The 24,266-nt window shown below is 40.8% G+C and overlaps 3 protein-coding genes across 4 annotated transcripts; 2 read left to right on the forward strand and 1 right to left on the reverse strand.

The window, feature by feature from the left end:
- Positions 1-1,199: 1,199 nt before the first annotated feature.
- LOC307262332 (actin-related protein 2/3 complex subunit 1A-A) lies at positions 1,200-7,094 on the reverse strand. 2 transcript variants are annotated; one of them, XM_080043172.1, is made up of 10 exons: positions 6,973-7,094; positions 6,190-6,292; positions 5,455-5,559; positions 4,102-4,324; positions 3,461-3,568; positions 3,125-3,331; positions 2,904-2,979; positions 2,467-2,657; positions 1,701-1,791; positions 1,200-1,347 (listed from the first exon to the last, which is right to left on the reverse strand). In XM_080043172.1, the coding sequence occupies exons 2-10, from the start codon at positions 6,251-6,253 to the stop codon at positions 1,342-1,344; spliced, it is 1,071 nt and encodes a 356-aa protein (XP_079899298.1). In that variant the 5' UTR covers positions 6,254-6,292; positions 6,973-7,094; the 3' UTR covers positions 1,200-1,341. The 2 variants fall into 2 exon arrangements, with proteins under 2 accessions (XP_079899298.1, XP_079899299.1); XM_080043173.1 differs by having other exon boundaries at positions 6,190-6,289; positions 6,973-7,080.
- A 1,018-nt stretch (positions 7,095-8,112) lies between these two features.
- LOC307263201 (cAMP-dependent protein kinase type I-alpha regulatory subunit-like) lies at positions 8,113-17,489 on the forward strand. Its single transcript, XM_080044289.1, has 11 exons — positions 8,113-8,182; positions 9,274-9,461; positions 10,351-10,518; positions 10,966-11,057; positions 11,144-11,205; positions 11,368-11,414; positions 12,537-12,695; positions 12,796-12,856; positions 13,348-13,469; positions 13,881-13,962; positions 14,386-17,489. Exons 1-11 carry the CDS (start codon positions 8,176-8,178, stop codon positions 14,556-14,558), a joined length of 1,161 nt encoding a protein of 386 aa, XP_079900415.1. The 5' UTR covers positions 8,113-8,175; the 3' UTR covers positions 14,559-17,489.
- An 872-nt stretch (positions 17,490-18,361) lies between these two features.
- Positions 18,362-22,289, forward strand: LOC307263310 (ras-related C3 botulinum toxin substrate 3-like; the record flags this gene model as incomplete). Its single annotated transcript, XM_080044438.1, has 6 exons — positions 18,362-18,396; positions 19,923-19,994; positions 20,112-20,229; positions 20,477-20,539; positions 20,840-20,999; positions 22,159-22,289. The coding sequence occupies 6 exons, from the start codon at positions 18,362-18,364 to the stop codon at positions 22,287-22,289; spliced, it is 579 nt and encodes a 192-aa protein (XP_079900564.1).
- Between the last annotated feature and the right edge of the window lie 1,977 nt (positions 22,290-24,266).

Consider the following 24,266-nt stretch of genomic DNA (forward strand, 5'->3'; position numbering starts at 1 on the left):
AAAGCAATTTTCAAACCAAGAAGGGGTCCGCATTAAGACTAGGCCTACTGTACATAGCCTACTACAGATCATACAACTATAAGAAAACAATGGTGGATTGATAAAACAATTTCAAAAAAGACAATGCTGATTGAAACATTAGTGAAATGCTATGTATTAGTAAACAGTCAAAAGAGAAGGTAAGGCAAGATACATTACAAACAAGTAATGTAAGGATAAACAAGGATTTTGACATAGGCCATTAGAATAAAGTTGTCGAACCATTCTATAAAAATTTTACCATACACTGTAGTGGTGGATGCTTTTCCATTTTCAAGTGTGAATATTTAGTGAAGTCTTTATATGTCAATTAACACATGCATAGTCACACACAAGGTAAGTCACACACGGTAATAAAAAATTATGTTGCAGGGACTGCTGTGGCGGTCAGTGCCCCTGGAACAGTTCAGGGTAAAGTGTCTTGCTCAAGGACACAATGGCAGAGATGGTGGCCACCGTAGATTGAATAGAGGTTAATTAACAGAGTTTAGCCTTTGAATACTTGTCGGTTTGCACCGGGGCTAAATTAAGTGCAGTTTTATGGATAATTTCAGTGCAGATTGCAGAATATAACCAACTAGATCCAATTGGTCCCAGGTTTATTGATGTGTGTGTTTGCTTAGACACATGGAAAAAGTCAATGTCTGACTTTAACATAGTATTGAATATGTTTGCCAGGGATTTTGACAACTCTATGACCCACAGTCCAACCTTAAACTCAGGAGATGGAGATCTTGTAAACTAAACTAAGCTACTCTACCAGTTTAGCCTACTACAATGAGATAGAAAGGTAATCTGTACTGTATCTGGGCCGTATTCTGTTTGTTTTTAATGCAGTAATTCCACGCATCTCCATTTTGTTAAGCTTCGCATTTGCTATATTACAAAACATAATTAAACATGTTTCTCAAAAGAATACATATGTATGCCTGATGACGTTCGATACAAAACACAAAGGTTTTCCTAGACTGAGTGGTATGCCCCATGTTGAGTCATGATGACACTGACACTGTAAGAGGAAGCAAAATAGCAATGGCCGGTATAGAGGAAGTAGAGCAGTAATACAAAAACCCAATTCATAAAGCACACAGGCACATAGACTTGCAGCAGGAAAGTAAGTTAACCCAGCACACAGCACAAAATCCAGTCAATACACTGCATTGTTGGGACTGTAAACATTCTCTTTATTTCTTTAAAGTGATATTTTATTGAGAAATGTCAAAAAGCATATGGGCTGGCAACAGTAGTTCCATGTGTATGGTTGATACAGGGGCGTGCTGGTCAGCTCAGGTCAGGGGCGTCTCAGTGCTATGCAATGACAGAGCAAACATGTTAGAGTGGATGACAAAGGGCGTTTTGAAGCAGATAGCAGTTAGCTTTATGTAGCAACATGTTTGCATTGCTGGCTGATACTGGATACAGATATTAATAAAGGTGGACTCAGCAATTCTTATAGTAAATCATTTTGCTCTAAGTGTTACCAATAGTGTGCATGAATTTAGGTTTCCACATGACTCATTTCCATCACATAATTATATTTTAAGAGTTTTTTTTGTTGCTGAATATCCACCTCCAATTTTAGTAAATAACCTCCTATCAAAATAACATAAATGATCAATGTTTAAGATGATTGAATTAAAACACAAACTTGACTTTTGTACCTTCATAGTCCAGATGACCATGGCTCCGTCCAGACCCACACTGCTGTACTTATCCACTTTGTCCCTGTCCCCAGATACAACACGCAGCTGCCTGCAGGGAACCAGCACATACACACAAGGCTTACACTAGCTCAACTATACAGCTTTTCTATTGTCGCAGTCAGACAGCCCATACCTAAAGCAAGGCAACACAATCCTATAAAGTTACATGTAAATATATATTAAAAAATATTAATTTTGATTGTGGTCTCTGTAGAATTCCCACGTCCTGTCTAGGAATCGAAAGGTTGTAACGTTATATAAAAGTGTCATTAAGTTTTGGAGGTTTGCTTGCTTGAGTTTGATACAATATGCATGTGGCATCTAAATATGGCTGCACATAAATGCAATAGGGATACACAGGCCAACATTTTTATTTATATTTTTTTAGCAGTGGTGAAAACTATTTGGCCAAAAAAATGTATTCGGCCCAAAAATCTGCAGTATTGCTTTTGAAACAGACATTATGGTTAAGGACTTTTAGGCACCAACCCGTAAAGTGACCACATGGTAGCGCTATTGGATACAGCTCCACACAAACATTTGTCTTCCAGCCTAATTGTTCACCATGAGTAGAGAGACATTTGGAATGATGTCCAGCATGATCTTTTTTTGTGGTTCATAGCCCCAACCTTTGTAGGCTATCAATGTCCTCTGAAATCTCTCATGTATTTGGAGTATCCTGCTATAACATTATAACCTCTTGGGTAGAGCGGTGTGCCCTTACGTGATGCTGTTCTGGTGCAGGGTACCCAGATCGCTGATTTCATCATCGGTGGCCTTCTTGTCCAGGTTTCTGAAGTGCTGCATAGCCGACACCAGTTTGTCTGCGCTCTGTTTGGGGATGTCCAGCTTCTTCACAAACTTCAGAGCTCCTGGACCCCCATAGCTGAACTGGTAGGGGCAACAGTCATGACCCTGACAAAAAAAAGAGTATGCATAAAAATATATTAAAATTCAAATGAAGTATGACCGTCTGCCTTTACTTTGCTGGTACACACACACACACACACACACACACACACACACACACACACACACACACACACACACACACACACACACACACACACACACACACACACACACACACACACACACACACACACACACACACACACACACACACACACACACACACACACACACACACGTGGTAGTTACCGCAGCAACAATCTCCGTGGGGTTGACATACAGCACACTCAGCAATGGCAGGCGGTCAGTGGTCAGCTGGGTCACCCTGGATTGACAGAGGTAAGAAAGGTGGTGATAATATGTCCAATCTATACATTCTTTTGTCGTATTTAATATTTATTTAACCACGCCCTTAAACGTATAGGTAAGGGGTAGGGAGGTAGGGGTATTCAAAAATTAAAAGAACTCACTCCTTGCCCTGGGTAGCATCAGCCACAGAGACACTGCTGTTGTGTGCCACCAAGGCCAGCTGGTCTCCGCTGGGGGAGAAGGAGACGCTGTGCACCCAGCCTCCACAGTCCTTATGCTCCAGCAGCATCTCCCCAAAAGGCATCTTAGACCCCCAGGCAGTGGGCCCCGGCTTGTCCTCAATGTCCTTGATGTAGGCTGAGAACACCCTGATGAGCACAGCATGGAAACAACTACTATAGATGTTTGGGTTCCAATGTTGGGTCGCTTGATGCCAAGATGGGCTCGCTGTTTTGAGGCTGCAGCATTATTCTATAATTGTGTTAATGTGGACTCACCTGCAGTGGAAGTCTGCAGAGCCGGCTGCCAGTAGGATGTTGTTGGGATGCCAGTCCAGACTCAGGACTGTGGAGCGCACAGACTTCTTGATGTGTTTACTCAGCCACCTGAAAGTGAGGGAGAATGGTTTAAAAAAAAATGGCACTCAAGGTGACACACTGCAGGCAAAACTATTGTTTTTTCAAGCACTGGTCAGTTTTGAGATTTTTTTCTCCATAACATGTCTTCTTTCAAACTATTATGAACAAAGGTCTAAAATGTACATTTAGGTGTTTATTTGACTAAAACATGTTTGCTTCTGTATATTTCTCCTATACAACCATCTTTAATGGCCATCACCTCAACATTAGTTATTTTCAATACAAAACCATAAATATCAACTTCCAATGCACTTACATCAACTAAACTTTCCATAATTATTTTTAGCACTATTCTGAAGGTTATAACATGTGTTCATGTTGTTAATTGGCTGAATTATGATACATGTTGTTCTTGAGAATATGCTGAAAATGCATTTTTAAGAGTCTAGTTAAGTAGATTTTTCTAGTTTAGTCTGTTGACTCATTGACATACATCCTCATCCTCCTCAGGCTCTGACATGATGGCTATCATCTTTAGCTCTATTTGATGTATTGCTCACCAGTCATTCTCCTTCTCAAAGTAGCAGACAGAGATGATGCGAGCTCCGCTGCCCAGGGCGAACTTGTTCTCCAGGGGGGACCACTTCACACAGGTGGCTGCCCGGTTGATGCGCACCAGCACCAGGGTTGGCTTCCACGCCCCATCCTTCAGGGTCCACACGTAGGCGTTACGGTCGGCGGCGCACGTCACTATGCGGTTGGACTCTGGGGCCCAGTCAATACCTGTGGACAGTATATTATGAAGCGATATTATATTGCTGAGAATTTATGAACAATGCAATGATTCCTGCTTGTAATTGAAATCTAGCTTTACTTAAAAAAAAAATGTTCCAGTTCCATTCATTCTGACATCATCAAAACAGAAATGTGTGTACTAAATTGTGGGTGTTAAAGGTGGAGTCAGCGATTCTGGAGAAAACTTGTAGTCAAAATCACTTTTTTTCTCAGTGAAGTCAGTGAATATCCGCTACCTGTCCTACTGTGTGTGCACTGAAAAAAAATCCAGTGATGATACTGTGGAGGGAGATTAGCCAGCCTGACTATACATTTGAAAGAGGACAATGTTCCTGCAGACAGCCTCCTGCTACTCCTGCTATTCTGGGTCAGCCTGCCCCACCCACGATTATAATATGAATGTATATCTCAACCTGTCTGCCTCCCAACCTGTCTCCCCCTCCTCTTCCCCCACCCAGCTTACCTGTCTACCTGTCTCCTACGTCCCCCTCCCTTGCCTGTCACTCCTTCGCTGATCAACCTGACCCCTCCCATGTTTTACAATAACATATTAGAACTGTCTGCCTCTCAGCCTGGGGAGTAAAAGTTCCTTAAATATGTGACGATTTAAGGAAAGGTTGTCACTCCTTGTAACATTGTAACTTGTAACATTGTTTTTCCTTTGAATTTGTTTGATCTCGACGTCATTGTAAATGAGGGTCACCCCTCAATTGGTCTCTCGAGGATAAATAAAAGTTAAATGAAATGAAAAATGAAAACATACTTACCTGTGTTTCAACTAGTGACCCTCCGCAGAGTTTCTTGCTATTGATTGAAAATAAACCTTTTTGCTTCTACAACGTATCATTGTTGCTTTTCCTCACCACAATACCAAGTCTAGGTTCTATAAACTGGTTTGTAAACAAAGGGTTTGTGATCAAAGGTGGCCCACCATAACGAGCAACGTGTCATTTAAAGAGCCTAGGTTGTTTACTATTTGATATTGATATGTTGATATTTTTTCAGTGCACACACACATAGTACGGACAGGTAACGCATCATGAGGAGATTTTCACTGATTTTGACCAAAAGTGATTTTGAAAGCGTTCTCCAGAATAGACTGATGTTGGTTCTAGTACCTGTGATTCGTCCACTGTGCTCAGTCAGCTCGTGGATCTTGACCCACTCTTTGCCATTCTTCTCGTAGATGGTGACCACATTGTTGTTGGGACTCACTGCAATTTCTGTACGTGAACACAACAGTAAGGAACTGTCAAAGCTTTAAATAAGTAATATAATAACATAGAAGCAGTAGACATTAGAGGGTCGTCAAGAAATCAAATTCACAAGCTTTACAAGCCTGTGTGGATAGCATTTAGCTCAACTGCTTAAGTAATGGCTTCACGGGCTATAGCATGGCGGCAGATTCTTGTTGAGACACCTTGGCATTGACCAAAGTCCACCACCAAATTACGGGACTGACACTGAAATTTAAATGTTTCAATACGCTTTCATTGTTAAAGTGCCGTCACAAAAATGCATTTATTGGCAAAGAACAGCAGTGATGCGAGGAGGGGGGAGGGGGTTCCTGCTACAAATGTAGTAAGAGCCTGATTGTGTGACATGAAAACAACAGTGGAGGCATTATGCAGCTCAAGTGCAGTAAGATGTATGAAGTAATGCTCCTTTGAGTCCATTTCCTGTATTGACAATTAGATTCCCTGCGGTTTTCCAGGCAACACTAATGCAATTTGAGAAGGGAGACAATGTTAAATCCATTCTGAACTGCAAGTGTGCTCCCACTTTCAAACCCATATGAAGATATATAAGATATTTTATTTGTGTGTTGTGTTGTGTTGTGTAGTTTGACTTACGGGTCCTGTCTTTGTTCCAGGTGTGGCAGGAGAGCGGCTCCAGGCCAAAACTGTAGAGCGACATGTCTGAACAGAGGGACAGGCTGCTGGAATGTAGCTGCTGCTGTGAGGAAGAAAGAGTCATACTTTGTTGAGAAACATGATCTTTTAACAATAAACCATAGCTATTTTTATTATTTCTTTATCCTAACACCAAGTTTGTGATGGATACTTTGTCTGGGTAAATCACTTCCTGGGAGCACTTACACACAACAAGTGCATGCATTTACTAACTGCAACAACTCTCCCCTAACACATTGTATAATGACTATGGCTAGATAAGGCTACACCTTTATCAGGTGTGGTGCTCACTGTGCAAACACGCGTTAAACCGTTGTTTCGACTGTGTTTGTCTCTGCCCCCTTTCCCATAACCTGACCCTGACTTGAAGAAAAACAAACCATGGATTTTTGAATACAGAGATTTCAGTTTGTTATAGATTTAAAATATAATAACACACTATGGCAGAGTTAGTTCGTAACAGTGTAAAGACACTACCTCACATTGGAACATTCCAAGCATTACTTTTTTCTTTACCTCTCCTTACCAAACAGAAATAACAGAGATACTAATTGATGAGAGGAAACATCCATTAGATTTGACAGATAATAATGTGTTGAACAATGCTTTCCTTACTACAGTGGAACAGATTAAAAGCATGAACTATAGTTTTACCAGTGATCAAAATGTTGGGCAAGCTTATTCAATCTAATTAAAACGGTGAGAGCTGAGGTCATTACTTACCTGTATGTTTCTTTGTGGTCAGCTTTGATTTGAGGTGGTGGTTAAAAGGTGCAGGGCTGTATCCGTGGACTCTGGGCAGTCGACACGAATGGAGCTGTGCAATCTGACTGGGTGAAGGAAGTGGCTGGTGTATAAAGAAAGGTGGGTGTGTCTGCTAATGGCTTGTTGAGCAAGCACCGCCTACACTTCTGTGTTTATGTGTGTGTGTGTGTGTGTGTGTGTGTGTGTGTGTGTGTGTGTGTTTATTTAGTATAGAATATTCATAGGGGATATGAAAAAGAACAATAAATACAAATAGTCATGTTAAGGTGAGGGCAAAGGCCAATTTCAATAGTTGGTTCTTCATGCTATTCCAACTTTTTTTTAGAGACAAATGTCTGAAGGAAGAGTTGGAAGGAACTACAACCTCAAAGGCACTATCATTTCCAGTTAGCCCTGGTCAGACCACCTGACCTAGTGGCGATAAAGGGATAGAGAAGCTAACAGATGCACTCTGGCTTCATACGTGAAAACAAGAATCTTAAAATGAATCCTAACCTATTAGGAAGCCAGTATATAAAAGAGGATAAAATGAGTATATGATTCATTTGAGTGTTCCAGGTTAACAGCATTGCAGCAGCATTCTGGACCAGTTGATTCAGAGACGATTTGCTGAGGCAGGTGAGAATGGATTTGCAGTAGCAGGGACGATATGCATGAGCATGAACAATCATCCCCAGCTCAGGTTGGGATACAACAGACTTGAGTTTTGTAATGTTTCTGAGTTGGAAGAAGCAAGTACAGGTTAATGAATGAATGTGCAAATGGGAATGCATTGTCTGATCTAATATGACCTTGTGAAGATATATTCATTGATTTTTTACAAAAAAATGTTTTAACAACAACCTTTCTCCAGACTCACTGACTACACCTTTAAATATCTATCCATCCAAATCATGAATTTGCTGACTAATTGTTTCAGCTTTAAATTGGACATAACCTTAAACCCATACGAGGTAACTTTCTCCCGGGAGATGCCTGAGTTTGAAGTAGGAAGGCTATACTATGTGACCAAATTCGAGGACCTGTCATGTTATTTGAATTTTCTGAAAACAGGAAGTTAGCAGTTGTTTGGGTGGATGGCAGTTTTATTGTGGAAGGGTCCAGGCGGAAGTAGTAATTCTCTGTTGTTTGGAAGAAAACAAGCAGGACGCACGTCATTTCATGTTTGGTGCGTATTTTATTGTTGTTTGACGTGTGAGTAGTAAGTTTTCACTCATTTTAGGAGGCAATATTTCCTCTTTGTCTGTAAGGGCGAGTTTTCAGCATTGTTTAGATACGGGACTGTATATGGCTTACAGCTAGCTACCTAAGCTAAAGTATGTGGTTGGTAGCCAAGATCGGGTGTAAAAACAATAACTTTTCACCAGAATTACATTGATTTTCGTTTTATTTACAGTCTACAAGCAGCCTATTAGCAGTCGTTTGCTACGTACCCGGCTAACTATACTGTAACATTAGGCAGGAAGTAAAAAAAACCTTGCTACCTGTTTAACTGTTTGGTAAGCAAACAGAGCTAACAGAGCTGACGTTGACCTAGCTACTGTAAGCTACTGTAAGCTACTGTACTACAATACCTTGTAGCTAGGCTACTTCCATTTTGACTAAAGGTAGTTGGCTTCTTCCGTCTTTTCCTCTACATGTCCGACTGCTCATGCTAACTGAAGTTCCCCTTTACTTTCCGGGTGAATATTTAGCAGTGTTCGCGTCCTTGTAATAATACTACAGTTTCACCACAAAAATGCAGGAAGTTCTACAAGTTATTTAGGCCTACGTAAAAGTACAAATGTGTTGTTGGCACATTGTACTTAATTATCATAACTAAAAGTAACTTTAGTCATTACGCAACTGCCCATATTTGGTTTCGTATTATATTATTATTATTATATGGATTAACATTAGGCCTACAAATGCATTGATGTGTACACTGCATGTTTAGTTTTGCAGCACCTGAGTTAATTCAATTTACTGGATGAATATTTACTGTTACTTTACTTAAAATAAATCCTATTATTATTATTTGCAGCCAACTGACAGACATGGAACATGGGGCTTTTGGGGACCCTGAAGGTCATGGGCCCCAGGGCAGTTGACCACTTTGCTCTGTTGAGAATCCATTCTTTTATCTAGGCTTAGTTCAGTCTTATTGCGGGTGTGCGACATGTTTAAATTTGATTTTTTTTTATAGATATTTTGCAGGGGATATACCGTATATATTTATAACTGAGTGTGTGTGTGTCTCTGTCTCTCATGTCGTTCCAGGTGAAGAGACGACCATGGCTTCTAGCAGTGGGAGCAGTGAGGAGGAGCGGAGCCTCCGGGAGTGTGAGCAGTATGTCCAGAAACACAACATCCAGCAGCTGCTCAAAGACTGCATCATCCAGCTGTGTACGGCCCGGCCCGACAGACCCATGGCCTTCCTCAAGGAACACTTCCAGAGACTGGAGAAGGTGGGTGCTGCTGCCAGCCTGGCACAGGTCACAGCAACAGCTCGCTTTCTGAGATATAGAGGCTCAGTCCTATTCGCAGCAGACCCGGGTTAGAATCCTGCCTGGTCATTCCCCTCTCTACCCCATTTCATATCTGTCTCTTCAAAACTGTAAAATAAAGCAAAAATGCTAGAAAATAATCTTTAAGTTTAAAAATAAATATTAGGGATGCAAATGACCAGTGAGTTAAATGTTTAAATGGCAACGCGCTCTGCCTCACTAGTCTGCACCAGAAATACTAGATCATTAGAAATGAATTACACAGCACTTTGACAATGGTATGTGCACTCTAACATTAAATGTGTTAGAATGCACATGTGTGTAGGTCTAGGCTACTAAAAGAGGGAGAGAGGAATGGCACTTGATTTACGCACGGCGGTGCAGACAAACTCGACACAAAGCAGGACTCAGTGTTTTGGCGCTAAGCAAACAGAACAGCACGAACGTTTAACAAGAAACCTTATAAAGACCCACTTAGAATAACTCTCTCTGCCCAGACACAAACCTGACTTCACAATGCACAGAGCGATCTGTGTGTAAATCTGTCTAGTACGTGTGTCCGATGACGGGCCGTTAAATTATTGTACAAAAACCTAATAATGAATGGATCGCAGCTCATTACAACAGCATTTACCTTAACGTCTTGGTAATAGTGTAGAAGAATGGTAAGGCTAAAAGGCATTGTTTTTCTTGCTTATAGACTAGACAACTAAGTCGAAACAAAATCTTCTGTTTAAACGTTGAGGAAATGTGTCTCTACGTACATCCCAGTTTCTGAGAATTTCTGTCCAAGCAATTTGTCATTGTTGGATAATCTTATTGTTAATCCTGTTGGTGTGTTGTCCATCAGGAGGAGGCCCAGCAGCTGGCCTCCCAGCAGAGGTCCGGCTATCGCTCAGACTCCCGTGACGAGGAGGTTTCTCCTCCCATGAACCCCGTGGTTCGGGGGCGCAGCCGCAGAGGAGCCATCAGTGCTGAGGTCTACACAGAGGAGGACGCCGCTTCATATGTCAGAAAGGTCAGCCAGGAACTTTTTTAATTTTTAAGATATTTATTAATTATTTCTTGTGAACAAATATAAAAAATAAGAGGGGATAAGACCAGAAAAGTTTTTCTTAACTTCTTCCTATCCCTTTTGAACATGAACTATATTATTTGAGTTATGTATTTGTTGCTTAGGATCCTGAGGATCCCATTTTTTTACTTTTTTTATTTATTTCCTTTTTTACTGCTCATTCGTTTTATTTTGTTTGTATTATTTTTAACATATTCAATAAAGACTTAAAAAAAAAAATTGGATATCGGCTGATACTGTCTGAAATCATCATTGTTATTACAAAAAAGTGGACTATGGAATGTGGATATTTTAAGTAAGAGTGCACAAGTACAGTAAGTCTAGTACATGGTAATCCTAATATTCACTGAGATGGACCAGCAGAATCTAACAACAAGCTTTTGTCACTAGGTCATCCCCAAAGACTACAAAAGCATGGCCGCCCTGTCCAAAGCCATGGAGAAGAACGTTCTGTTTGCCCACCTGGACGACAATGAGAGGAGGTAAAAGCCAATCACTCATTTTATTACTTGTTTAAATATCCTTTTCAAGCCATTTCCAGCTCATCCACTTATTTTTGTCTTTCTAGTGACATCTTTGATGCAATGTTTTCTATCAACTACATTGGTGGAGAAACAGTCATTCAACAAGGTGAGTTTAAGACTATGGATGGGCACAAGTAGTATATTCCAAGATTGAGGGATTGCATTAATTCCTCAAGCCCATCCTCATTCAAGAGCATTTCATGTGGAGGAGGTGGTGGTGGTGTCTTAATTTATTTCTTCATGGGTCTCTTCATTGCTCTTGTTCCAGGTGATGAGGGAGACAACTTCTACGTCATCGACCAGGGAGAGATGGATGTAAGAGCTCTTTCTTCTATCTTTGTGCCCTCTTAAAATCCAGAGAACATACTGCATGTGCCAGCGTTTCTCCCTATTTGAAAATTACTCTTTAGTTTTTACTTAGTTTGTTACATGTGTTTTAGTGGTTCAGTGAAGGAAACCTCAAAGGTTCACTAAAGGCCAGGACACACCGGCCAGATAATCGCTGTCGTAGTGTCGGTAGGGGGTCGGGACACGAATCTGTTTGGTGTGTGCCATGACGTCGGCCGACGTAGAGGTCAATCGGCGGCCGACTGTCTTTCATTTGGAGCAATTTGATTGGTGGAGGGCTAGCGAATCAGTGAAGCCCGGAAGTGAGGCGGGTAGCACAAATAGCTAACAACAGCTAGCCATCGTTTTAATGTGTTTGTTCGTTTCGTTTTGAGAGTACTCACATGCATCAACCCTTGTTGACTGCTCGACACCATGCTCGACACTCTCTGCTAAAAATTGTGCTCTTATGGTCCATAAATATAAATACGTATTTCTATCTATGTTTATGCTCTAGAGAGCTGTCCCATCATTTCCGGCTTTCGTATTTTTTCGGGCCACAATACAGATTAGCGCCGCCTGCTGTTGTGGAGACATTACGTCCCGCGCAAGCGCAGAGCGTACGGAAAATAAGCAGTCGTCTCGGTGTGTTTTTTGGCCGCGACGGGAAGACTGGAGCTTCCTGAAAAGGCGACTCCATTTTTTGGGTAGTCGGAACGAGTTGGACTGGTGTGTCCTGGCCTTAACACAACTAGAATGAGCAAATAAATGGTTTTACTAAGTACCAGCCGGATTTCCGCTCTCTGCTTCCCACCATTGGCTAAACAAATATATGAATCCATCTAATTTCAACAATGGATAACTTACACTGTTTGTGAAAGTGCAAAAACCTGTTTGTAATGTGGTATGTTAAATTAGTACAGTTTTTTTTTGGGTCCCAGAAAAACGAACTCTTGCTTATACAGTATAGACCAGTCTTTCAATTGAACCCTCACTGGCATCATTTCTTGATATTGTCGCTACTATTGATGTCTGTAAAAATGTGTCTCCCTAGAAATGCCATGAGGAAACGTGGCTTATCCGAGGTTCCTATATTCTGTCTTCTTTCAGGTGTATGTGAACAATGAATTGGTGACCAGTATTGGCGAGGGAGGCAGTTTTGGGGAGCTGGCTCTGATCTACGGGACGCCTCGCGCTGCCACGGTCCAGGCCAAGTCTGACGTCAAGCTCTGGGGCATCGACAGAGACAGCTACAGGAGAATACTGATGGTAAGATGTCAACCACTGGAAATAACACAACTAAAGAATTATGTATACAATAGATATGTCTGGATTGTTATAATTACCGTTGATTTTTTTCTTTTTTTAGGGGAGCACTTTGAGAAAGCGCAAGATGTATGAGGAGTTCCTCAGCAAGGTGTCCATTTTAGGTGAGCACATACGTTCATTGCTCATGTCTGCTGTTTGAAAGTTGCACTATGTAGGTCAGAGGAGGAGGACTTGTTTATATTTGCAGAGCCCGCAGTGAGTTCACAAAACAAACTTACTCGACATGTTATTTGTATTAAATTATTCTATCATCATAAATCAAAACTGAATTATTTTGAGACACCTGGAACCAAACGTACGACTAGAATATGTTTGTGAACAACACTGTGGGCCTTGCTGCAGTAGGCAACAACAACAACAACAACAGTGTTTACTTTAGTATGTAGCTTTTCTCATCTCAGACAGTGTTCCAGGGATCCAATTTTCCTGTGAGTAAAGTTTGTTTAATCATTTATGAGAATATACCATAGAAAATGTTCACGTTTTTGACACAACCCAAAGTGACATAGTGCACCTTCAACTATCTTTCTGTAATTGACCCTTAATTCATCCAGCTGAGTTGAGTGTTGACCATAGTGTTGCTCCTGAACAGAGTCTCTGGATAAGTGGGAGCGTCTGACGGTGGCTGACGCCCTGGAGACGGTGCAGTTCCAGGACGGACAGAAGATCGTGGTGCAGGGAGAGCCTGGGGATGAGTTCTTCATCATCCTGGAGGTACACGCCCCTTTCTGTCAACACTGGTCAACCCAAACCACCAGGCTTAGTTCTGCATGCCATACTCGCTAAGTAAAGTTTCTTTGCACAAGGCACGTCCAAATTTGTTTTTTTGCATATCCCCTCTCAAGTTACCACACTTCGAGAGGGTCAGAGCGCAGGGTAAATGCTACCTGTAAGCTGCAATCACCAAAAAAAATGTGTTCATTCTTCTTTCTTCATCAAAAGTCATAAATATCGTTCTCGCACAATTTCCTTGAAATATGGTGATTTAATTTTGAGGCTATATCGCCTAGTGGCTATCTTCTGGAAAAACTGGGATGTACTATTTACATGTTGGATGTAGATTTAGTGAAAGTGTCAGTTGATTTGTGGGATATGTAGTTTACGATGTGTGTGTTGATCTGTTAGGGGCAAGCAGCTGTGCTCCAGAGGCGCTCAGTGGACGAGGAGTTTGTGGAGGTGGGCAGACTGGGCCCGTCGGATTACTTTGGTGAGTAGGACAAACTCCATATGTAAATTTGTATAGGAGAAACTGTATGAAAGCTCATGAGTGTTGTATGAGTATTGTGTTGACTTTTTTTTTTTTTTAATGTTGTGAGTATGAAAGCTAAGTATGTAAGTTTAGGTTTTTGCTGTACCATTGATGTACTGTGTGAGTATGAATGACACGGCTGTATGTAATCCACTTTATGTTATGAAGTAATGGAGACCCCAGGAAAGCAAATAGGGATCTTTAATGAACTAAACTCAAACCAGACCATAGAGCTGCTAGATTGGCTGCAAGAATTAGATGGACAGTGTGAATTATTGAAAAAATATGAAATATTATTTTACAGATCTATAAGAGCACTAAACCAACAGTCGACTGTACTTTGTATGACTGTTGTCTCTCCTATGCCCCCCCCCCCCCCAGGTGAGATTGCCCTGCTGATGAACCGGCCCCGTGCTGCCACTGTTGTCTCGTGCGGACCGCTCAAGTGTGTCAAACTGGACCGGCCGCGCTTTGAGAGAGTGCTGGGTCCATGCTCCGACATCCTCAAGAGGAACATCGAGCAGTACAACAGCTTTGTGTCCCTCTCTGTCTGAGCCCTCCTCCTCTACCAATACACAACATGCTTATTCTCCCACTTCTACTCTCTGTCTTTCACATCTGTTACCACACCTACATCTGTTACTTTTCATCACTTATTTAAAAAAAACAATTGTTTTGTATGTCTTCAGGAGATAGGAGGTATTTTGAGGTCAGACGCGGTTCAGTGTAGCTGTTAACCCAATACCAAATAGGTGTTTTGCCTACACTTTGAATGTCCAGCTGTGTATGTGTGACTGACTGTGCATTCACACTGAGCTCTGGGTAAAGTACAGCTCACAACACCACATGAAAAATCTTTGTGTGATAGTTAATATAGAGCTAAACATTCTGACAAGTAAAACCTTATTAGATTATAATGTAAATAATATATACAGTTGACCAAAAATAGTCCAGCGAAAATATGCAGCATTATGTGGTCAAAAAGAAAGTAGATTGGATGAACTGGCTCTATAAATTAAGACAGGATATAGAAATCCTGGAAATAGAGATGGCGTAATCTGATCTGTTCCTTGGTCGATGAGAAAAGACCAATGCAAGTCAGACATGTTCCCAGTGTGAATGCACAGTTAGTGTTGCTGTTTAGTGTTCACAGAGAGCCTGTGACAGGCGTTTTTTTGAAACGGTACGCCAAAAGCTTTACTTGTTTGTTGCTACTCTTTGTATCTGTCCAGATGTTTTTAGCCATGCTAGCGGATGGCGTTAGGGATGGCAGTTTTGACCATTTGGTCCACCACTTTGGTCCGGGCTGAAATATCTCGGCAACTTTGAGAAACATTTGCCATAAAGTCTGGCGATCCACTTTTTCCCTCAGGATGAACTGTAATATCTTTGGTGATTGTCACCGTCATCACATCAACATGTGTTTCATACTTTGGTTTGTGACCAAGAAGCTACAAATCTACTGACATTCCCATCAGCCTCAGCTGTACTTTGTGCCAACGAGCAAACGTTTGCTTGCTAACGTCATCAGTGTATGTTTGCATGCTGGTGTTAGCTTTTTATCTCCATGCACCACTGTGCTGAAGTACAGCACCAGTGCTAGCGTGGCTAAGTTTTTTTTTTTTTTACTTTTAACTTTTGCTGTCTTGCTGTGTACCATGCAGACAAACCGTTCTTAAAGGGTTTCCTTGACATTGAAATACTGTACGGAGAACCAGCTGTACACCTACAGTATCGAGAAGGTTTTTACCAAGAGGGAAATAAGACATAAAACCTAAACTAAACAAAAAGCACAATTGATTTCCAGGTAAATCTTTGTATTTTCTGTTTTCTGGTTTTCCTTTGTCATCGCCCTTTGCTTATTTTAAATTCTCCGTTTTAGCTTTATTTTTTAACATTAAAGGTTCCTAACATTTCACTGAATGTTTTTACATTTAAATGCTTTTACAACAAAAAAAAAAATCTTGTTTATTTCTTGTTCTTTTTATTACATAACATTGATAATAGAGTAAACGTGAATAATACATTATCGGTAACATTTTCTCTTAGTTGTCCTTTAACCCCATTGTATTTCTGGGTGAAATTCTCATCCCATTTAGTTGGCGGTGTTTGGTAAAGGAGACTGCTATCACATCACACACTTGAAAATACTCCAGGTATCCCTTTAACTCTGCTGTCACGTCCTTCTATTAACAATTCTGCTACAGATCTATATATTAAGTGTAAATGACTATATTTTATGCACATTTTGTGATATACAAACTATATAATCAAAAGTTTTTTTATGCTGTTATGTTCACTGTCTGATCCCCTCATTTAAAGGGAGCGCAATTCAACAAAAAAGGTACTTCAAACAAAGCTGGTGCCAAATATAATGCTGATGCAGATTTTTCATATTTCAAAGTCTTAATAAGGAGCTTTAATCTTAAATATTATGGAGGTTTGCATTAGTCCTGGGACAAACTATTTATTTTGGTTATAATGATAAATGGGCTGGGATATTTTTTTTATAATGATTCACACATTGCTTCAGCCATTAAAATGTAACCTTATTCACAATCATGAATCAATTTAAAAAGGCGGCTTGAAATTAACCAAATAATGAAAACGACCTTGTATTGCATTTTCATAAAGTTTGGGAAACATCCAAGACGTTTCTTTAATCTGAAACTTTCTGATCTGACAATAGGTCAAAGATAGTTTGTGTCAAAAAAGGTATTGAGGTCTAACAAGAATTCACAGGCAGCCCACTAGTAAAATCCTGTGTATTTGGATATGATGATTCAAAGCCCCGATAACAGTACCTGCCTTTATTGCTGATGTTTGTCACTGTGTTTTATGCACATTTCTGCCACCTCTTCTCTCTTACATCTCCTTGCACAGTATTCTGCTGCAATCATTCAAAATGGATCATTACTGTAGACCAGCCAATGGGGGACCTGCCTTTCACTTTTTGGCCTTAACATTTACTTTGCGCTTTCAATTGATTCATTTGTGTATGTATATTTTCTGGAAAAAAACACATCATCACACTTTAGTGTTAAATGTCTCTGATCTGTTGTGTTTTGTCAAATATGTCTTAATTCAACAGTGTGTTCACCAATATATGCCATGTGTGTGTCCACCATCTTGTCATTTTGACTTGATACTGTATTTTGTTGACGTATGACTTTACAGTATTTTTCGGACTAGATGGTTCAAAATGAAATGAGCCATAGCTGAGACATTGGGTGTGATAATGTTGAGCCTTGAGTCTCAACTACTCAGAACATCTGGCGTCATGTTTATGTCCAGCAATAGCTGTCATCAGTGTTTGTCAAACAGTGACCCTCACCAGACGTCCATTATTTTTTTCTATAGTTAGTGTGCCTTCCTTCACATAGATTGGAGTGATTTGTGCTTATAAATGTTGGTGTGTGTTTTGGATTTTCTCTGTAGCACTATACCCGACAGCAGTTCAAGCAATAAAGAGATTAGAATTTTCATTGTGAGTCTTTGTTTTTTTATTTGCCAAATCAGGCTGATTCACCTGGAGAGGGGCCCTGTATCCAAATGTAGTTTTTAATACTTATTATTTGAGTCATCTCTCAATACATATATATTTGAGCAGTGGATACTACATCAGTGTAGTTTTGAGGTACTTGTATCTTATTTAAATATTTCCATTTTCTTCTACAGTAGGCCACTTCAACTGTATACTTCCACTGCATTCGTTATAGAATCAATCACTTGCCTATTTAAATATTTTCTTCTACGTTGAAGTGGCCTATCCTATGCCAACTGCATTCCAATACTGTTATCACAATTTCAATTTACTTAGGCCTATACAATACTGCTTTTTGTTTTTAATCAATTCTCTTTACATTTCGCTGTTTCTACTAGGCTATCAGCGAAAAATACCGTCTCCTGCTCGTGGGCCTAAGAGAAGTGAGCAGCCATTTATGATTCCTGGTTCAGACCTTTTGGCTTCATATGCAATTGAGCCCACTCCGTCAAGAACGATGAGCCGTTTTTTTAACTGCTTTTGGAAAGGAACGAAGCCATAAAATACGGCTCTCTTCAAATTAAACAGCCATACGTATTTCCCCATACGGGAACAAGTCATATTGGTGAACGCACCCCCATCCCCGGAACAATGTGGGTGTTCATTTGTCTGAACTGGCCCTTTAAATGCGTTCGTGTATCTCCGGTCAACTTCGTCTGTAGTCGGCCCCGGCGTAGTGCTCCGCTTGTCGCTCCAGCCCATCATCCGTACGCATCGGTACCAACCCACTTGTTACTGCCGCTACAGAAGCCGAAGAGAGCAGCAGTTGCCGGGCATCAATTCAACTCGGGGTAACGGTACCTCTCTGCGCTAATGCAAGCCATCAAATGCGTGGTCGTGGGCGATGGGTAAGAATACAGTCTGGGTTTTTTTTTCTGCAAAAATGCTCAGTCTTTTTGTAGATGAGAGGGGATGGGCTGGGGGAGTCGGCATTCACTAAATAGCCCGGGCTCCGTTAAACCCTGATGGGTGTCAAATGTTTAAATTTGACGTTGAAATAAAATGATGATAATGATACAATGAAAGGCAGGTTTTCTGTCATGAATAGCGGGCGGTGCTGGGTGCCAGCGGTGTGGCTGCTCTGTATGCTACAGTCATACACACATAGAGGTGGTTGGATGCTGAGGGGCTGTCTCCTTCTCTAATGATGTAACGTTGTCACACCTACACACCGGTCTGCCATGTTTCACCACATAGGCTAGGGACACTGTGTAGCCTAGCGATGCAATGCAATGTCTATCCCACCTTCACTCATCCACCCACAACCAGCTGGTCTGATTTCAAATATGTGATGTTCAGATCATTTTACCAGCTGTAACACTATTAAAATACATACCGGTAGGCTACATAACGTTGCTGTAAGTCCTAGAACTAGCCTATATTTTTACAAAAAAATTAAGCCCATTTCAATAATCTAATGATGCATTTGTTATATGTTCTAAGCATGCAGAGTAATCTAGATTTCTGTTTTTCACTTGCAAATTTATTAGATATGGCCAAATAAAAAAAAACATTTATCGAACAATTCATGTCAACCAGACACTGACAATGTGTCTAATAGCTGCGGTTTATTATGACAAAGACAGAAAATGTATCCTTTCCCGGGAGGTTCTGTAACTACTTTTTAACGATGTATTCATTGTCTTTCTCACTGTCCTTCTTTTGTTTTCCTTGACATGAGAAGCACTTTGAATGTCCTCCATGTTTGACAGATTGTACAGAGATAGACCATGTGCCATGGCCTTGACTTCATAGCACGTCATTATCAGACTCTGCACTCTTCCTTTTCTCTGTTTGCGTCTTCCTGGGGCTCCCTGTGTGTAGCCAGATACGGAGAGGGGGACAAAAATACAGGAACCTCTTACAAAGCATGTCAACAAAATGGGCCAGTTTTTAATTAAATAAAAAGATATGTGGTCTTTTTTCATCATTATTTTTTTACAATAAAACAAAGACACATACACTAATACAAAAAAAATACACTAACGACGAAAACACAAGACAAAAAAGGAAAATCCTCTGATTCCGCCTCCTCCTAAACCACTTGGCCTGTGGAGACTTGAAGTTTAATAGTATCAACTTTTTAGCTGCAACCATGACCATTTTAAATGGTAAATGGTAAATGGACTTGACTTATATAGTGCTTTTCTAGCCGATTTTCTCAGCCCCAAAGCGCTTTACATATCTTACCACATTCACCCATTCATACACGCACTCATACACCGATGGCAGTAGCTGCCATGCAAGGCGCTCTCTAAGCACCTGCATTTGACGGTAGGGGAGGGCCTTTGTCCTGTCAGAGCAGCCAACTGCAACAACAGGCATAGTCATCATGAATGTATTTATGTGTGTTGTTACTTTCTGCTTCCTCCAGTGCGGTGGGTAAGACATGTCTGCTCATCAGCTACACCACAAATGCCTTCCCAGGAGAATACATCCCCACTGTGTGAGTCTAGCTGCTGCTTAAACTACACACACACACACACACCCCTCAGATTTGTTAAATGTAGCATTTGCACTTTAAGGGTTAAAAACCTACGTTGTCTTGTGTTTTGTGTCTCAGATTCGACAACTACTCTGCAAACGTGATGGTGGATGGTAAACCAGTCAACCTGGGCCTCTGGGACACAGCAGGGCAGGAGGACTATGATAGGCTCCGTCCCCTGTCTTACCCTCAGACGGTAACACACACACACACACACACACACACACACACACACACACACACACACACACACACACACACACACACACACACACACACACACACACACACACACACACACACCCACACACACACACACACACACACACACACACACACACACTAGATATTAGCTGATTTTTTGACTAAAAGTGTTCTGAATCACAATCTTGGTATTTGTGTTCTGATAGTCAAACATCTGTCCTCTCTCTCTCTGTGTGCAGGACGTGTTCCTGATCTGCTTCTCTCTGGTGAGCCCGGCTTCCTTTGAGAACGTCCGAGCCAAGGTACTGATTCTGACTATTAAAAGACTATGTTTGATTTCTGAGCACCCATTGCTACTCACAAATCCTCAAATGCTCTCCCTGCCCACTGGTGATGCTTTAGAACTGAGCTGTAGACAACTTGATGTTGACTTTTAAAACTTGCCCTGTAACAAAACACTAAAACTGTGTCTTAAATTTACTATGTAATGTATTTATAAATGAATACGTTTTGCAGGTATGTTTGCACACGTTTGGTTACACAGTTTGTGGTAGCGTCTTTGCTTGACACTGACCTTTGCCTTGTGCTTGTGTTAAATGCAGTGGTATCCAGAGGTGCGTCACCACTGCCCCAACACTCCCATGATCCTAGTGGGCACCAAGCTGGACCTGAGGGATGACAAGGACGCCATTGAGAGGCTGAGAGACAAAAAGCTCTCTCCCATTGCCTACCCACAGGGCCTCGCCATGGCCAGGGAGATTGGTAGGTATCTGCCTGTGTGTGTGTGTGTGTGTGTTTGTTGTGTGTGTGAGCCTTGCTCACAGCGTGCTATGATGCGTCTAGTGCAACATGCTAGGAAACCATTGCATGTAGGGATGCATGTGACCTCCCTCCCTTAGTCCCTGCCGCTGACCAACCAAGCCCTGTGTAAAGGAAGCTGAATGCATAAGTCTTCATAACAGTACATAACCTCCTCTTCACCAAGACCCCTACTGTGCCTCCTTGTGGCAACACACGGTAAGTGCCAGTCTTGAGCCTCTGGTAGGGGATCTCGGAGCAGATGCCTGGTGGGCTATAGGCTATTTGAACATGGTGGATACCTCCTCACCCGTCGGCTACACCATCTGATAAATGCCATCTGGTCCTCTGAAACCATCCCTCAGGAGAGGAGGGATGCAGACATAATTACCATCTATAAGAGAAAGGGCGACAAAGCTGACTGTGGCAACAGCAGAGGAATTTCCCTACTCTCTGTTGCTGGCAAAGTGCTAGCCCGAGTCATGCTCTCATATTTCTGAAGACATCCTACCAGAACCACAGTGTGGTTTCTGGAGAGACCACAGTACTTAAGACATGATCTTTGTAGTAAGGCAAGTTCCAGAACCAGAAGGGGTCCTACGCGGGGAGCTTAAGTGGACACTTCTGAGAAAAACCTGGACTTACAGTAGGGGGAATAAAATCCCAAAAAAAGAAAGGCACCTACAAACACCAAAGGCTTACCTCATATAGATGTGCAGACAGTGTTGTTGTAATTCCTCAGAATTCCTCATGGGAGCAATAGAATTTACGCACTATAGCTTTAAGTCAAATGGGACCAAAACAACATATCTTTTGAGGGAAATAAACTAGAGAAACCCCATGGCGCGCGAGTGTAGAAGGGTTACAGATGTTTGCATGAGTTGTGAAGCTTCAGGTTACATGCTAATGCTTCACTTATTTCCTCATTGGTCAGGGGAAAAGCCATGATATGAGTTTGTTAACTCAGCCTTATTGGTACATTCAATGCATTTTCACAACAAACCCCCCACCATAGCTCTGATCATGTCTAATAGCAATGGATTATATTCAAGAGTACTGTAATAGTAAATAGTGAGATGTACTGTATGTGATGTCCACATGTGGTTGGCTGTCCCTCTGGCAGGTTCAGTCAAGTACCTGGAGTGCTCCGCTCTGACGCAGCGTGGACTGAAGACGGTGTTTGACGAGGCGATCCGGGCCGTGCTGTGCCCTCCGCCCGTCAAGAAGAGAGGCAGGAGGTGCACATTGTTCTGACTGGGAGCCAGTGGAGACACCTGGGATTCCTTCATACGGTCACACATTAGGGATGAGGCACAGCAGAGTCGGGAGTACTGCTTTGAAACTAAACAGCAGCAGTCTACCGTTCATACAGAAGCAGTTTATCTGAACTTGTTGGAAAGAAAGGGTGAGGATTTTGGAAGGTGGCATATTTAAAACATTTTGGGCAAAAAGATGAATTGTGAATGATGTTTGCTTTAAAATAATGATGTACATGTGTAATGGCCTGCCTCATATATTAGAACATGGATCAGAAAGGGATTATTATTTTTTAAAGTGAAAAAAATTAATGAATAAATTACGAGAAAAAAGTTGTAATTTTACAATGATGAAATCGTAATTTCAAGAGAAAAAAAGGAGTAATATTATGAGACTGAAGTGCAAATCAGCGCCACGTTATTATGAATTGCTGTTGATTGTCTGTGTGTGGCACGGCCTGACACCTGAGACAATCAGTGGGGGACAGGGACACTGCCACTACACTGCTCCCACCCTTGTTTTGTAAATTACAGGTAATATGTTTTGTTGAATTATTTTTTTGTGTTGTAAAATTACTAACATATTCTCGTAATTTTATTTAAAAAAAATCTCCATCTGGCCCTAAAATTCCGTCATATTAACACACATGTACAAAAGAAGGAAACAAAATGTACATTCCCCTTTGGCACATCATGTATGGAGTTTTCTATGTAAGCTCTTTTTGCTGGATTTTGTGAGGTGGCTTTATTTCCCGATGTTCTTATGGGTTTTTATCACATGCAAGGTTTGAATGAGCCATAACCTGAGACGCATCTGGGTTGTTAAACTATTTTTTTAATTACCCCACCCTCCTCCTCATTTATTTAGAATTTATTAACAAATTCGTGACAAAATTTGAATTGCTTGAAATACTTTCAATGAAAAAAAAAAGTTTTATTCATCGCCTTAAGGGGAGTTTTTTTTTATTTGTTTTGAGTACGTGTTACAAAGTTGCCAAAAAACTCTGTGTGAAAACAAATACGACATTAAACATGTTTGAATGTACTGTACTAAAATAAACTGCCTTTTCATGTCTTTGTGTGTTGTGTGTGTACGTGCCTTTAATGTGGCACTCTTTTGAAACTCCACTTTATATCACTCGTTAATTAGAAAAGTGGCGGAGCTGAATATTCCATTTGATGACTACCTATGACAAAGTCTAGTTTGTGGTGTCAAATTACCTTTTTAAAAACAAATATTTTCAATGAAAATTTGAGAACAAAGATTTGATTTTTTTTAAAATTATTATTATATATTAATGTTTTATTAATGAATTTATTATTATTATTATTATTATTATTATTATTATTATTATTATTATTATTATTATTATTATTATTATTATTAATAATAATAATAATAATAATAATAATAATAATAATAATAATAATAAAACTATAATTATTAACACATATAATACATGTTGAGAACATGAGAACTCCTCACTACTGGTCTGGCCTGAGCTAGAACCTGACTTAAAGGCCCACTGCTAACCACTAAGACCCTTATTATGTCCTAAAAAAAGAAAAGTAATGTCAGAAAAAAAATTTAATTGGGAGAAAAAAAAGGCAACGATAGTAAAGCTAAGTGGTCCATTTAATATTTTTTTTAGACCTCTGCTGGGCTGCACTTTGGACAGGCAGCTGGTGACACTGTAGAGGCCTAATGGAGAATAGAGGCAGCAGATGCAGAAGTTTGGCAGGTCTGTGGTATATCGATGGTCATGGTATCTTTATATTTGAGTGTAGATTTGTTAGGATCCTGCAGCAGCTTGACATTTTGAGGTGCCCTGCCGCATCTGGGCATTGGCTCGATGGTATCTGTAGACAGGTAATTAGACCCCTCCACACCAAAAAAGGTTCCAAACGCTCCTCTGGTTGCATTCTTTGCAGATGCGATATCCTTTCCTGCATTAGAAATGTATGGCAGGCGGGT

This window comes from Ammodytes marinus (genome assembly GCF_949987685.1).
Source record: "Ammodytes marinus genome assembly, chromosome: 16".
NCBI classification, from domain to species: Eukaryota; Metazoa; Chordata; class Actinopteri; order Uranoscopiformes; family Ammodytidae; genus Ammodytes; species Ammodytes marinus.

What these genes read in the sequence shown, in the direction of transcription:
- LOC307262332 (XM_080043172.1), bottom strand. Translation starts at nt 6,253, where the DNA reads ATGTCGCTCTACAGTTTTGGCCTGGAGCCGCTCTCCTGCCACACCTGG. An exon ending in CTGGAACAAAGACAGGACCC is followed by an intron (nt 5,560 to 6,189) that starts GTAAGTCAAACT and finishes GTTCACGTACAG; the next exon opens with AAATTGCAGTGAGTCCCAAC. An exon ending in GATGCTACCCAGGGCAAGGA is followed by an intron (nt 2,980 to 3,124) that starts GTGAGTTCTTTT and finishes CTGTCAATCCAG; the next exon opens with GGTGACCCAGCTGACCACTG.
- LOC307263201 (XM_080044289.1), top strand. An exon ending in CCGCTTCATATGTCAGAAAG is followed by an intron (nt 10,519 to 10,965) that starts GTCAGCCAGGAA and finishes TTTTGTCACTAG; the next exon opens with GTCATCCCCAAAGACTACAA. An exon ending in AGAAACAGTCATTCAACAAG is followed by an intron (nt 11,206 to 11,367) that starts GTGAGTTTAAGA and finishes CTCTTGTTCCAG; the next exon opens with GTGATGAGGGAGACAACTTC.